Source organism: Aulostomus chinensis, chromosome 21 (genome assembly GCF_037954235.1).
Source record: "Aulostomus chinensis isolate RoL2024-O1b breed Wild chromosome 21, RoL_Achi_v1.0, whole genome shotgun sequence".
Lineage (NCBI taxonomy): Eukaryota > Metazoa > Chordata > Actinopteri > Syngnathiformes > Aulostomidae > Aulostomus > Aulostomus chinensis.
In genome coordinates, this window is record NC_141340.1 from 8,540,838 (window position 1) to 8,557,500 (window position 16,663).

Consider the following 16,663-nt stretch of genomic DNA (forward strand, 5'->3'; position numbering starts at 1 on the left):
TATTTATGATCCAGGTGGTTTTTTTTTGTTGTTGCATATTTTGTGTATTTACATAAAACACGGACATTTTTGCAGCTCCCTTGCGCACATCTAGGTGAATTTAAATGCTATATGTCTGTAGTAGTATTGGAAAGGGAAATACACTTCAAATTAAGTCACATTCCTCTCATCATCATCATTCAACCAAAATAACAATTTTTTTTTTAAATCTACTTCTTTTTTTTTTTTTTTTAAATACTCCCAAACACAATGTGTCTCTTAATTCTGTAATCCTGATATCCGGGCTTTGAAAGTTCAACCTTGCGCATGTGTTATGAATTTTGAAGCAACATCAGCTTTCCAAAATATTCGTGATGTCACAAACCACGCCGGCGGGACTCATTTGTTTCCCGATCGTGAAGAAACTTTTCACTTCCACCAACAAAAAGTGAAAACGGCTTTGAGGTGTCAAACTTAACAGCACATAAATCTTTCGACACAGTGAAGCCCGAACATTCAGAACAGGGCAAAAAAACTTTTTTTGACTAGTTTTGTTTTGTTTTTAAACGTTTAACTTTTTGTCTGCTTAAGTGTGATTATGAGGGGGGAAACAGGGAAATATAAGCGTAGACTTTTTTCATGAAAGTTTACTGACTCAAAATGGGATCCTCTTAAATATAAAATAAGTTCATAAAGCTGTGATGAACGCAATTAGGTCAAAAATGACACTTGAGCCTTTGGGGAGGCAGTAACTGTCATCGTCCTCTCTGTTGAGAAACTTTGTTGCGAAAGCAGTAAAAGCCACTTTGAGAGGCTGCAGAAAACAGTTCTCCAAAATCTTGCCAAGTCGCCAACACTTGAGAGTCAACATCGTCCATCTTTTCACCGAGAGAGAGAGAGAGAGAAAAAAAAAAAGAAAGCCTCCTTCAGCCGAGCCTTTGATCCCTTTGATTTCCCCCCTCCCTCTCCTGCACCAGATCTGTTATGCACTAAAATTCTTGTGTTTCCCATAGAAACGTGTCTTTTCCTCGGGGATATTGATGTTTTTTTCCTCGCAGGGGTTATGATATGGTGAATCAGAATCTTAAAAGCCAGGAACAATACTTGTATTCATGCTTGTTTCTTTTTCTTTTTGTTTTTTTTCTGCGTGTGTGTGTATGTGTGTGTGCGCGTGTGTGTGTGTGTCTTTGATGGGTTTTGTCTCGTTTGTTCCTATCCTCATTTCTCAAATGAATACAAATATTTATTCTGTGAATGTCTGAGCTCCAGTCACTTCGAGATGCTTTTCAAAGCGTTAGAGCTGGAGCAGCAGGTTGTTGCGCCAAGTCGCACAACTTTCTCTCCTCTTCTTCTCCCTCACACACACACGCACACACACTCTCTCTCTCTCTCTCTCATCTGACTGTTTATATTTCTTTTATGGTTCTTGCCTTTGAGGAAAAATTGATCAATTATATAGTGCATCAATGAGCAGAGCACTATGAGTTTTGACTGTTTTTGGAGGCCTAAAGTTAAAAAAATATATATAAATATATATATATAATCTGAGAACTTTTACGGAATCTTTTGCCTCTAATCTGATTATAAAATTTGCTCAGGTATATTCGCACCTGAGTACTGCCCCCACCCCACCCCCACCTCCCAGACATGGATGCACGCTTACTGGAAAAGCACCGAAGAGATCTGACTCAGCCAGAAGCTTCGCATTCCTCCAGTTTGGGGCATTAAATCGCCAGCCAGTCTTTTCTCAGCCCTCTCCTCCCTCGTCTCCTTTCTGGGGGCTGACATGTCTGACAGACCACGCTCTCTCCCCACATTGTCGCCCTGTCATCTCAACAATGTACGTCTTCAGGACACCAATTTCAGAGGGGCTTTGATCTGCAGACCGAAAGGAACAAAGTTATGGAGAGGAGGAGATGATGGGGAAGGGATTTTTCTCTCAGTTAAGGGAATAAATTTGATAAAACCTCTAAAAATAAATTTGAGGGGAATCCCTCATTCGTCCATTATCAGTTGAAAAAAAAATGTTGGATGTTTTCTGATAATTGATAATTTACAACCGATTTGGCTGACATTTATTTACTATTATCATCGATATAAAAACAAGTTGGCGTATCCAGTTTTTGTACATGATGAAAAAAAAAAACAAAACATGCTGGACCAATTGACAAAAGTGATGTTTCGTAACTAGAAATCTTTTGAAAAAGCCTCCAAATCACATATTGACTGCATCAAGACAGAGAAAGACTTCTTCATTGGACTGATACGGATATTTTGGAAAAAAACGACAGCTGTCTACCGGTACTGATGGCGTGCCAATATCTCCCTGCAACCTTCCAAGAAACAACTCCAACAAATTCTAGAGCGACCAACATTCAATTTCTGTGCAGACATGTTATCGGATGATCTTCCAGACAACTACTTGTTGGCTTTATCCTCTTTTTCTTTTTTTTTTTGAAATGGAAGAATCAAAAAGGAGACTACAATTAAGAGTGAAAACAGAGAGAAAGTGTCCCAGGGAAAGCGTGGGACTTTTCGTTTGCAGGATAAATGATAATCCTATGAAATTCCTCACATTCCCTCTGTGCCCCGAAGGCGCCACAATACATTTGAAATCTGCCCTAAACATTAATTATGATATTCTGTGAGCCTCCTGAGAGTCTGAACATTTGACACAGTTTGACACGCCGTCATCCTTCTTTTGGCTCTCTGATCTCCACCTCAGAGGAGCACCGGGAGGATGTGGAACTGAGGGGTGCCATAGCCGCTCCTTGGGATAGCGCTGGTTCCCCTTAAATGTGTTGCTCCTGGCCGCCACCGTATCACTTGAGTACTGTAAGTGCGTCTATTGGTGCCAAATTATCTGGAAACCTCGACCTTTAGGGTTCTGCATCAGTGACGGACATGTAAATCGCCAATCAAGCAGTCTGGTTTTGCTCAAGTGTCTGTTAAAAGTTAAGAACTCTCTGGAGAAAAAAAAAGGAAAAAAAAGATTGATGTTGTAGTTTTAAGGCTGGAGAAGTTAGTCCCTGATGCCTTGATGTCACGTTTTCCCTTTGACCATTGGACCTATGATATCATATCTCGAGATTATTTCTAAAAATCAAGATTCTTAAGCCCAAACTCTAATTACCTCGGTGTAATTGTTCATTATTCGGAATCAAAATGACTGGTAACATGTTGCGCACCTGGATCAGGGTGAGTCATGACTTGGAAATCGAGATTGATCATAACTGAGTGCGTCTAGCGCAGCCTGGGCCTGGGCAATTGCTTGTGCATTATTCCAAAAGGAGATGAATCATAATTGAGAGGACCCATCTTGCACAGTTCAGGTTGGGCAATTCTTCGATATGTCGATGAATCATAATCGATTTGCTGTGCCCCTGAGGTTAGGACATTTAATCAGGTATGATTGGAAATGGGGATTCATCATTGAGATGTTGCGCAGCTCAGGATGCGCAGACCGCTGTCATTTTGAAGCCCTCACCGACTCCTGCTGTCGGATTTGGATCATAATTGGACCGAGATGAAGGCCTGAGGGGGAATCATCATTTCTTTTGGAAGCCATGTTTGAATGATCGTTGCCCCACCCAGAGGATTAAGACCGTAAACCTGAAGGCCGACGGATAAACAAACAGTTCAAAACAGGCACTTGTCAGACTCCTACATCTTCATCAAAACTCATTCCAAAGAACGCCAAATTAACATCGCATGTTTGGTCAACTTTATACGCACAAAAACAACAACAACAACAACAACAAAAGTAAATTGTGCCAAAGAATAAAGGCAACACCCCGCTAAGCGGCGTCGTCATTATCACGCAGCCCCTTTGATGGAGCTTTCTGTTGCGTTCTCGTCTGTGTCCTCGGTGTCCCTCACGCTGCCACCGGTGATGAATGAGTGAACCGGTTCTCACAGGCTGCGAGCATCGCCGTCAGGTCCCTGCCGTCATAAACTGCCTCCCTCTCGCTGCCTCCGTGAGTGTTTCTATCGCTCCCAAGCAACTTTCCCGCAGTTTACTGGGCGCCGAGAGGAACCGCAGCGCGGCTGACGCTCGAAATAAAGATGCCGTGAAACTGACAGCTCCAATGTTACAACGTGTCAAAAGCCTGCTGGAAGGAGAGTTAAAGCCGTTATAGAGCAGCTGTATGCAGGCATGAATTTGTATCTGGAGCTGATTTACTGGCGCTGCGTTTGAAGGCGTCTTCACCCAGCATAATTATCAGGATTTGTTTTAAACACACTTGGATTAAAAAAAAGACATAAAACGAGTGCATAAAACGAGTAAATAAAATTGACTAAATTAAACATTTTATTCTATGTTTAGAATTTGCATTGTACGCCCCCTCTAAATATTATAAATGATAACATTTCGGGAGATTTATTTGCAACGACAAAGCAAATGCATAGTTGGTTTGAATTCTTGGTTTTTCTATTCTTCTCGCTGTGCACTTGTTTGGAGCTGGTTTTGATCAAGAGAAATAAACAAAGCTCACGATTGGACTTTAACAGAGAATTAACACTCGTTTAAAGCTGACGTGCGCGCGCGAGAGCGTGTTTTACAGGTAAGTCCTGAGAGAGAGAGAGAGAGAGAGAGAGAGAGAGACAGAGAGAGAGAGACAGAGAGAGAGAGAACCTGGAGGAATCCCACCTCAGAGCTCCAGTGACCCGTGTGCCCATCCAGCAGAGATGTAGATATCTGCGTGGTGACACGAGCTTGATCCCTCCCGCAGTATGTGCGTGGCTGGAGCCTCATGTGGGCCCCAAACATGCGGTTTTACAACACGCAGAATGAATCACCACCCGGAACTATTTTATAAGTTCTGCCCCTCATTGCTTTGCAACTATAATCCCAGACTGATCTCGTTTATACTTCTTTTTTTAGAGAGAGAAATCAGTAAAAAAAAAAAAATGGGTGGGGGAGTTTACAAACACCTATTGATGTCTTCTCTCCTCCGTCTGACTGCGAACATCCATCCGCTCAATAGGACGTGTCACGGCTGCGCATGTCCCCTCACAAAAGACAATTGTGATTTAGACAAACATTGGGAGGGGGACATAAAGGCAAAGGTCAAGTCCTCTTTCAGTTCAAGTGCGCTCCGATTCACCTACAACACAACGGGGACAAAGAGTTGCAGCTACCTCCGTTTCTAAAGGCACGTGATTACCCGCCCTGGAGAGAGAGAGAGAGAGAGAGAGAGAGAGAGAGAGAGAGAGAGAGAGAGAGAAGAGAAAGAGACGTGTACCTGCTGCAGCAGCTCAACAACAACCGAAAGGAGGAATATTCTCCACAAATCAGCAGCAGACTCTTTCAGCTCCACTCCCCTCCGCCTTCCACCCCCCACCACCTTTCTTATCACACAAGAGAGAGAGAGAGAGAGAGAGAGAGAGATTGTCTCTATCATACACAGATTATTATTCTAATTATGTTACCACTGGGAGAAAAAAAAAAGAATTGTGTGCATTTTCTACAATTCAAACGCTTTTATTGTGTGTGTTTTTAAGGTATTATTATTATTATTATTATTATTACTATTATTATTATTACAACTACTGCAAGTTCAATTATTTGTAGAACAGAAGGATTAGAAGAATAAGTAGTGTTAATTGCACGGCAGGTATAACGAGCAGGTCTAATCCTTCTTCCCCCCTCTTTCTATTGAGTTTTTGTGGGTTTAATGAGTGGCAGGTAGGGCTGCTTCCTGCTCTCTCACATGCTCAAATAGGCCTCTCACCGCTGGCAGCCCTGGACCCTGGCTGTGTACAGGAAACAATTGATTTTGAGCATAAAGTTAATTACGCCTAGAAATTAGACAGCCTTTGGGTGGAAGGACTCGGGGGCTGATTTCTTGACAGCTCTTAACACGCTCTCACCTATGGACTCACGCATGTGCAGCTGTGTGTGGATGGATGGATAGATAGAAGATAGACAGAAGATAGATAGAAGATAGACAGAAGATAGACAGACAGATAGATAGAAGATAGACAGATAGATGGAAAGAAAATAGACAGAAGATAGACAGATAGATAGAAGATAGACAGATAGATGGATAGAATATAGATAGAAGATAGATGATAGACAGAAGATAGAAATAAGATAGACAGAAGATAGATGGAAAGAGAGAAGATAGATAGAAGATAGACAGAAGATAGATGGAAAGATAGAAGATAGACAGATAGATAGAGGATAGATAGATAGAAGATAGATAGAAGATCGATAGAAGATAGATGGATAGATAGATCGATAGATGATAGATAGATAGATAGAAGATAGACAGAAGATAGATGATAGATAGATAGAAGATAGATAGATAAATAGATAGATAGATAGATAGAAGATAGACAGAAGATAGATGATAGATAGATAGAAGATAGATAGATAAATAGATAGATAGATAGATAGAAGATAGACAGAAGATAGATGATAGATAGATGGATAGATAGAAGATAGACAGAAGATAGATGATAGATAGACAGAAGATAGATAGATAAATAGATAGATAGATAGATAGAAGATAGACAGAAGATAGATAGATGATAGATAGATAGATAGATGGATAGAAGATAGATAGATAGATAGATAGAAGATAGATAGATAGATAGATAGAAGATAGATGATAGATGGATAGAAGATAGATAGATAGATAGATAGATAGATAGATAGATAGAAGATAGATAGATAGATAGATAGATAGAAGATAGATAGATAGAAGATAGATGATAGATGGATAGAAGATAGATAGAAGATAGATAGATAGATAGATAGATAGATAGAAGATAGATGATAGATGGATAGAAGATAGATAGAAGATAGATAGATAGATAGATAGATAGATAGAAGATAGATGATAGATAGATAGATAGATAGATAGAAGATAGATAGATGATAGATAGATAGATGATAGATAGATAGATAGATAGAAGATAGATGATAGATAGGTAGATGATAGATAGATGGTTTATAGAGAGAAGATAGAAGATAGATGGATGATCGCTGGATAGATAGAAGATAGACAGATGGATAGATAGATGATAGACCGATAGACCGATAGATGATAGATGGATAGACAGATGGATGGATAGATAAGATAGATAAATGATAGACAGAGAATAGACAGGTAGATAGGCAGACAGACAGATAGATGGATGGAGAGATAGATGCAGACAGACAGACAGACAGACAGATGGATGGATGGATAGATAGATGCAGACAGACAGATAGATGGATGGATAGATAGATAGATGCAGACAGACAGACAGATAGATGGATGGATAGATAGATGCAGACAGACAGACAGATAGATGGATGGATAGATAGATAGATGCAGACAGACAGACAGACAGATAGATGGATGGACAGATAGATGCAGACAGACAGACAGATGGATGGATGAGTGACAGATACATTTACCTTGCGTGTACTTGTACTGCAGTATTTCATATTCCAGATTCAACAATGGTGCCGTTTCTTCCTTCTTAATTGTATTCCAGGCTCTAATTTGAAGAATGGAGAGAAAGAAAAAGGAGGAGGAGGAGGAAAAAGAAGAAGAAGAGGAAGAAATCTTTTTTGTGGGGGGTGCTGGCATTAAAACTCCAGTCTGAGGAGCTTCCTGGGCTCCACAAATCAGCCTTATGAAAATAGAATAAGCTGAAAGAATGTCCCAGTGGTCGGTTTATTATTGAGACCAAGAGGGCGAAGAAAGAAGGAAGAAAAAAAAAACCGTATTGAAACTTTTCTTTTGATGAAAGAGGGCGAGAGGGCTGGAAAGGGAATTTAAATTATTATTTAAAAAAACAAAAACAAAAACAAACAAAAACCTAAAAAAAAAAAAAGTCCTTCATTTATTCATTCGTTTATTTATCATTGCAATTATGATCACCGTCAAAAATGAGGAGGATCATTCCAACCTTCGAGCCCCGCTGACCTCGCAGGAGAGGGACTTGAGGCTACATATGGTTTACGCGTCAGGCTGAAGCCGCCCGCCGCTGAAAGGCTTCCCCTCTAATTCTATTAGCGGACGTGAGCTCGCTTTGTTTCAGTGCAGTCGCATCGGAATGATTGACAAAGTAATAAACGCGTCATGCTGCTGCAGTCTGATTATGCCGCTGCATTTGCATCGGACATTGAGAGGAATATGACAACCTTGACACGCTGGGGATTTGCTTTGTCAAATAAACACGTCTCCGAGGATCTATATTGTTACGCTGACAATGCCGGGGCTGCGTGCTTCACCCCCCCCCCCCCCTCCACCACCACCACCTCCACCCCTCTCCCCAATCCTCCCTTTTTAAACTTTTCATTGAATTTCAAAGTATTTCAAGTTCGTGTATCGTTTTGTTCGTTTTTTTTTTTTTTTTCTAGGTGGAGGAAGAAGGGGGTTGATGTTGGGGGCGGGGGCGGCGGAGGGGGGGTGAAACATTGGAGTGAATCAGGAGTGACACATCCATCATGAATTACGAACCCCACATACTTCTCACTTTATTAGCGCTCACACTTTCTGAGAATAAAAAAATGTGGAGAAAAAAAAGGCAAAAACTTTTCTCTACTTTTGCACGTCAATACCTGCAGAAACCTCTTAAAATACACCCCCTTTAAAAACACACACACACACACAAAACCTGTCAGTGATATTTAGTAGTTTGTATGCAGGCCACTGTCATTATAGATGGAGGCCATTGGTATCCCACGGCGCGCCCACCTCCAGCAGGTGATCCCGCACGTGTCAGCGGTGGCCTGACATCAGTATAATAATAGTTAATAGAGCGTGATGGAGAGAACGGGATTAAACCTACAAGAGACAAAAGAAGAAGGAGGAGAAGAAGAGGAAGAAGAAGGAGGAAATAAAGTCTTCATTAGCTTGATCTCCAAGGACCGTCGAACATTTCATTAGTTTGTAATTTATGAATGTTTGGCAAATATTAAAGAGTATGTAAATATGAGAGGCGTAATGTCTTTCCTGCGGGAGGCGGCGAAATGACCCAGAGTACCGGGATGCTGCTACACTGATCACGTGCATTATGTCGCCGCTCAAACTGCGCGTTTGTTTGGGAGCGCATTTCCCGTCCTGACGTGTGAAATAGTGCAGATAAAGCAGTGATTCATACTGCTGGCAGCGGCTGCGTCCCCCGAACACTCGGCGTTATTTTGATATATGATGATATACTGTCTCTTTTAACGGGTGTGCAAAGGCACTTTTGCCATTATGGCTTTGGCTAAATCAGTGGGAGGGTTGGGATTTTTTTTATTATTATTATTTTTTGTCCTCAAACGGTTCATTTCCTTGTTTGTGAACCAATTCTATGGTTATTCAGCGGCTTCTGAGGGGAGGGGGGGAGGGAGTTTGTGAAGAGTCGTCCTGGAGAAAGTTTGAAGGCCTTTAAGTTTGACCGGTTCGTTTGAACCGTTTATCAAAGGGTGCTTGATATCAGCGGGTGCTGGTTATGTTTTCAATATTTGCCTCAGTCCAGGGATGCCAGATGTTAACAACTGCTTTCTTTGGTAAAAAAAAAAAATTAAGGGGGGGGGGGGTCTTTTCCAAATGTTTCAGAATCTTTTTTTGAGTTTTTTTTCCCCCCTCAAATTTTTCAAATTAATAATAAAACAAATTTTCCGCATGTTTGAATGTAAACGATCGTTGTTTTAAATAGGGACCCTATAACCGGGAAAATATCGCCTATCTACACACACACACACACACACACACACACACACACACACACACACACACACACACACACACAAACCAAACGTGATGGATTTATGAGTAAATAAGGTATAATTCAGAGGAATGTCCACACCTGCTCGCTGCTGCTTACGTCACACAAGGAACACGTGGAGGTCAAGATGATGAATTAAAGTCAGGATGAATTATTGGCTGACGTCATCACCGTCAATCATAATGCTTATTAAGGTATGCATATATATATATATATATATATATATATATATATATATATATATATATATATATGTAATCTGAAGTTTGAGAGCTGTCTTCAAACAAGTTTTTTTCAGATTGTTTTGTAGGAATAAATCAGATCAGATCAAGAGGAAGGGAAGGACTCAATATTTGCTTTCCCCCTCTTGATTACCACTCGACAACATGTCGACCCAGACGTTCACTGCAACAAGTTCCTCAACTCCAAGGTTCGCCGCGATAAAAAGAAGCCTCCGCTAACTAGACATCAAAATGAGAGCAAGGAGATCTTCCAGATCAAAAGGGAACTAATAAGCGGGTCGCTGGTTCATTCACGCAGCTGCACTGAGACCGAGGCCAACAGGCGTATCATAGCCTGAAAGAGGGCTGCTATTCAGGGTGCAGGTGTGAAGTATGTGGCACATTCTGCCATGTAATGTGGAGGTTGTTAGAAATCCGTGTTGGGGACCATATAGACTACCAGGGGGCTGATTTGCATTAGGAACCTTCTTATCTTACTTCTGCAAAAATGACGTTATCTTAATCCGGAGAAAGAAGAAGAAGAAGAAGAAGAAGAAGAAGAAGAAAAGCCTAGGGGTCGATGTATAAGGTCTTTGCCTGCTCCGTAGCGGTCTACCGCAGGGCTGAAGCCTTACCTTCAGCCTGCTCGCTCTGAGAAATACACTTAATTTAGCTTACAGGGGCTGACATAAATCTTTATGGCGGAAGCGGTCGATACATCATGTGATCTTGTAAATCCCTTTGGAAAACTAGATAACCTTGAATCGGGATAATAATAAGAATACAAAATATTCCACAGTCATGACTGCGAGCTTAAGGTTGTAGGCAAAGTTGGCGGGAGAGCGCAGTTTTGGCTTTGGCGCGCAAGCAAAGAAAGAAAAGCGCAATGCTCCTTGAGTCAGACTAAAAGAAGAATCATCATAAATCAACGGTATATAGTGGGGTCATTTCGTGGTTTTAGTCTGCCTATATAATCACAGGAAACCCAAAAGAAAAAAAATTAAAACAGAAAAATCATGCACTTTTTTTTTTTTTTGCACCTGTCTCTCTCTCTTTATGCGCATTTCGGCCACTTCATTGCTGATAATTATGACCTGGCTGGTGTTGGAGGTGCTGATGGTGTTGGAGCGTGGGGTGGGCGTGGAGGAAATGAGGAGGAGGAGGAAGAGAGGGAGAAGACGAAGGGTGTGTGTGTGTGGGGGGGGGGGGCTGAGGCTTTTACTCCTGGCTTGCTAATCCCCCTATTAAAAGGGCTTTGTTCAATAATGCCGGACAGTTTCCGGAAGTAGGATTAACGCCTCCATTATTTATTTATTTAGGTTTTTTTTTTTTAAACAAAGAAATGATATTTCACACTCAAATGAGCCTCATGGGATGGAAAGATTTTATTTTTTTTTGGAGGGCGGGCATCTTTTCTTTTGTGTCATTTTTTTAAACATCTTTTCTAACATTGCCGTGAAATTGCAAACGCTATGATTTTGAATAGTCTCTCTCTCTCTCCCCCCCCCACACACACCTGTTCTTGATTCTTGGCCCCTGCTATCAGATCTGAGCTTGTCACTCAGCTGAAGGTGCACCAGTGAACCCAGAGATCCTCCCTAGACCAGCGTCTATGGTATCCAGTGTCTGCGCGCCGGGACTTTCACAATAAAAGCAAACAGCCATCATATATTTTATGTCTGCTGCGGTGCGAGCACGACATGCTCAACCAACACTTTACTCAACCTCCTCGGATTCGAGCGCAATCATCTAAACTTGCGTGTACTAGTGCAATTTTTCACCCCAGACAGGATATTGATACGCGGGTAGAGACATAAATTAGAAACTATTACACAGCTGGAGAAGCCCGCTATTTATTTATCTCAGCTTTCAGAGTTCAGAACCAGAGCCCTGCATTTTTAACTCAGCCATCCCGTAATAGAGCAGCTCTTTAAATGTTGCTTATCCTTCTATTTCTGCGCTGGGTGAATGAATGAATGAAGGTTTTTACGCGACTTCTTGTCCATTTTGACGACTGGAACTAAAAGCCTTAGACGGTCCAATAGAGAGAAGCCCGGTAACAAAAGGCTTTCCGTGTCATCAACGTCGTTCAGACGACCTAGAAGAATCCCTCTGATATTAACTTCCACTTCAAAGACTCCCACGTTCAATTGAGATCCAACTATCTTGTTTTTTTTTCCTTCCTCCCCTTCCTCTTTTCTTTCTCGCTTGCTTTTCTTTTCTTTCTATACGCAGCAAAGGAGAGCTGGTGCCAAAAGAAGCATCGTCACCGTCATCATCCTCTTATTTGTTTGCTTTTATTCTTTTCTTTCAGCCGGGCCTCTTTTCCACAAAGCAAACTGTCATACACTTAACCAAACTCTATAAACGTACCATAGAATTGGGAGCTGCAGCGTTTGTTTCCACCCACTCAACGCCGGAGTAAAAATTTACCCCCTCAGCCACAAACTTTTTGATGTCTCGAGGTTTGGACCGGCAGTTTCCAGACCTCTAGTTCTTTTTTTTTTCTTCTTCTATTTTATGTCTATAAAGACAGGAAGAAGAAAAAAGCGCATTAAAAGGCACCTTTTCTCGTTGAAATAATTATTTTTCTTTTCTAATAAGGTGTTCTTTCTCCTCAGCCTATATGATTTTAGATAAATGTTGGAGCCCCTTCACGCAAGTCTATTATGGTGTGGGACAACTGCGGCATCCTTTGATTGTCGTAAAGTAGGCCTGCAGCAAAAGAATATATTTTTCTTCTTTATTCCGTCCTCGTCTGCAATATAAAGGACATAGATTACCGTTTCCTACCCCATGGGAAGCAAATATTACATTCTTTAGAGCGGTCTTTTCAGTCCGCCGACTTGGCCCCATATCATTTGAGTTTGACTTGGCTATTGCTATAGAAATCTTAATTCACCATGAGGATTCACCGTCGTGAAAAAAATGGCTCTTTGTACTAAACGTTCTTTGAAGTTTTTGAGGATCCAAATATTGTAGCCTTTCATTAAACTCGACCCACGTCTGCGTCAAAAAGAGGAGAGAGGGGGGGAAAAAAACCCGCAGCGCAGCTGAGAAAGTAAGATTTAACACAAGCGGAGACCCCTTCAGCCCAGTACACTAAATATCATCTTATTTATTTGGAGCCGAGCAGCTTTATTTGAATCCTCCAAACGACAGACATGGCCGGAGTTATTATGAAGGAAGCAACAGTTTTTTTTCCCCCACTCTTTCTCGAAAGAGGGTATTTTTTTTCCTCCCAACTTTTGAGATGGTAAATTAGACAGAACCGACTGTGTCAGCGCTTTTCACTTTTGTCATACAAGATTTATTCAAAATACTCACAAATTACAAGGCAATTCGGTACGCATTTTGAGTGCCGCTCCATCTCAGACGCCCCCCCCCCCCAAAAAAAAAAAATATAATGGTGGTGGTGGTGGTGGGGGGCAACAATGATACAAAAATCACAAAATGCCCACTTGGATCAAAACATGAAAATTCCACGGTCGTATATCAGTTCAATTGTGACCCTCTGGCACAAAGGTGTCTGAGTGTGACTCTGTGTGTGTGTGTGTGTGTGTGTGTGTGTGCGCGTGCGTGCGTTTGAGTGCGTGCGTGTGAGTGGGAGAATGTAAACATAAAACGTTCAAATATACAAATAACTGCAGTGATAAACTGCTCGGAGACAGAAGTTTACAAAACTATCAACAACAACACATCGAAAACTTACAAAATTTACAAATGTACATTTTTGCCTTAATTGAAACATGCACTTTGGTTCGATAATACAAAAAAACCATCATCGGATTGAAAAATAAATTAAAAACAAAACTGGTATTTACAAAAAAAAAAAAAGGATCTGACACAAACATGCCTGTTAGCCTACATTAACGCATCACATATTCAAACGCATTTACACGCCTCTCTCCACAAGTGGGACCTTCAGGCACGGAGCCAACCTTCTTTTCTTTCTTTTTTTTAAAGTTTGAAAATATATTCTTTTGTTGTGCCTTGAATTTTGCACATTATTCTTCCAAATGTGAGTCTCTTGGCCCTCGTGGGTGGCGGGGTTTTACAGTCACTGAGGCAAAGAAGCCAAAGTATTTTTAATACTTTTTTTTCCCCTTCTTCTTCAGAATTTTGGCACACTTGAGTCCGGGTTAAAACGCGTCCCTCGGATCTTGGTTTCTGTAAGGGGGTTCATCTGTGGGGTCGGGTGTAGAGGGGCCACTTGGGGGTGTCTGGGCACCACTTGCACCTGAACTGTGACACACGTACCATTCGCTTAAATTTGCAGGCTGGGAGGCTCCAACCGGCTCTGACAGCACCGACGAGCCTCCTGGCTCACGGCCCAAGTCTGAAGAAGGGGAGACCAGGGACGGAGTGGAGGACTCGTAGCCCGAGCTGGGCGGGGGGGACTTGCAGTGCACCTTCATATGCTTCCTCAGGGAGCTGGGGTGCGTGTAGGACTTATCGCAGCCTCTCACTTTGCAGTTGTAGGGTTTGTCGCTGGTGTGGACGTGCGAGTGCTTTTTCCGGTCGCTGCTGTTGGCGAAGCGTCTGTCGCAGCCATCAAACTCGCACTTGAAGGGCTTCTCACCTGTTAGCAGCCACAACACCGTCAATCAGTAACGTGGAGAGAAAATTACACTTGAAATATTAGGGTTTAGTGACAAAAAATCTATATCGTTTAGAGTTTCAAACCACTGCAATCAATGGGACGGATTTAAAAAAATAAAGCAGAATGTCAGCAAATTAAAAAAAATACACAACAGGCGTTTGATTTTTTTTGTTTGGAATAATCTTAAAATTATCACGTCATGTAGACAGATTTATTTCCTGGATGCTCTCTCTCTCTCTCTCCCTCTCATTTTCTCACCTGACGCGCATCCGTCAAACCAGACGAGCAACGAGCGCAGAAACGTATCGGGCTTCAACTTAAAAAAAAAAAAAAGAAAAAAAAGATGATAAATGAAACCTATATTACCCACATTAGCTCCACCTGCGTGCCAACTTAGGCCGAGCTCCTATATTTGAACCCCTCTGCAGAGTCTCAATCTATCACGTTATGTCTTAATAACAAGAATTTCTACCTGATTATGACGAAGCAAATAAAAAAAAGAGACAATCTGAATAAATTACACGGAAAATCATCCACTGCTGATTTTTTTTTCTCTTCCTCCTCCGATTAAAGCTTTTGAGAATATGTAATTGCCTCTGTCTAATTACACTTGCGGGTTGAATATCAATTTGACCTTCAGCTGTTGGGTTGAGAGAGCCAATCAAGGATATTAGTGTAGTACAAGAAAGTGTCGAGGAACAGACCCCAGGGGCAGCCCCAATCATAACCACACTTTCGGATAGGTTTTAAACATGATACCAAAAGACCAGGCCCCTCGGGAGTCAACACACAGAAATAATTTAACAGATTTGTACTTAGGTAATGTGAGCAAATTATATGAATAATACATAGGGGTGCAGAAATGGAGCAAGAGAAGAAGAAGGAGGAGGAGGGGGGGGGTGGTGCTGGTGCTGGGGGTGGGGGTGGTGGGGGGTGGGTGAGAGGGTGCCATGCTTGCAGCCACCGAGGGGGAAAAAAAGGAATGTAGTCGTTTAATTTTACAAGTCTGACTCGACATTTTGAGGCCCCTCTTTTTTTTCTTCTTTTTCTTCCCTCTCTTCACGAACGCACCCGAGCTAAAGACGGAAGCAGCCATGTTGATTTCGAACGTAAAAACATAAAAATAAAATAATGCTGCAAGTATTTATAATTGAAAAAAAACAACAACAACATTTCTTTCTCCAACCTGTTGGTCAATAACCTAAAACCGTCTGGCCTTGTCAACTTGTTGCTTATTCTTTTCACACACACACACACACACACACACGAGACACACACACACACACACACACACACACACGCCAAAAAAAGGGAGGAAAAGTTTAATCACCATGGAGAAACACGCTTTCAATATAAATCTGTAAATTGAATCCAATTACAGGAATTATTGTTGTTATGATCAGCAGCAAACAAGGCTGGAGAAAGAAAATAATCCGAATAAAAACCAACGTGTCGCTCTCTCCTGCTTCCCTGTCATGCCTGGCATCCATTAAGCTACTTGGACGGACCTGACGTGGGCCTCAGTCTTTTGTGCTGTGGTGTAAACAAGAGGTTGAACCGTCAAACGCCTGAGTGAGCTGTACAATAATCCCCCCGTATAGCTGGATCTTTGGAGAAGGAAAACCTGCGAGCACTGATGCAACTCATAACAAACAGGTGGTGGCCAGCAGGACCAACGTAGCAGCAGCAGCAGCAGCGCGGTGATTCACAGCCTTGACTCATCACATATTAAAATCTAAGATGATGGTAATATAATAATAAAAATAATTTAAAAAAAACACAAATCTGAAGCATTCCTCTCCCTGTGAAGCTTATTTGAAATTTGAATGAATAGTTCTAGGAATGTGTACAAATATATGCGGAGCTACTGACCTGTGTGCGTCCTTTTGTGAATCTTAAGATTCTCGGATCTTGCAAACACTTTCCCACAGCCGGGGAACGGGCATGGAAACGGTTTCTCTCCGGTGTGCACACGAATGTGATTAACAAGTTTGTACTTGGCTTTAAACGGTTTGCCTTCCCTCGGACACTCTTCCCAAAAACATATATGGTTCGCCTGCTCTGGTCCTCCGACGTGTTCTACCGTCACGTGCGTTACGAGTTCGTGCATCGTGCTGTAAGTTTTGGAGCAAAGTTTCTTCGG

General features: G+C 41.7%; 1 protein-coding gene across 4 annotated transcripts in view; it reads right to left on the reverse strand.

Annotated features, from left to right (window-relative positions):
- Window positions 1–13,268: 13,268 nt before the first annotated feature.
- zic4 (zic family member 4) overlaps window positions 13,269–16,663 on the reverse strand; it is a 108,722-nt gene continuing 105,327 nt past the window's right edge. For 2 of the 4 annotated variants that reach the window (XM_086190879.1, XM_086190878.1), the window contains 2 exons: window positions 16,393–16,663; window positions 13,269–14,499 (listed from right to left, as the gene is read on the reverse strand). The exon at window positions 16,393–16,663 is cut by the window's right edge. In XM_086190879.1, coding sequence (XP_086047005.1) covers window positions 14,060–14,499; window positions 16,393–16,663 — 711 coding nt within the window. In that variant the 3' untranslated portion in view covers window positions 13,269–14,059. The remainder of the gene's footprint in view (window positions 14,500–16,392) is intronic. The other 2 variants (XR_015110823.1, XR_015110824.1) reach the window with 1 other exon arrangement.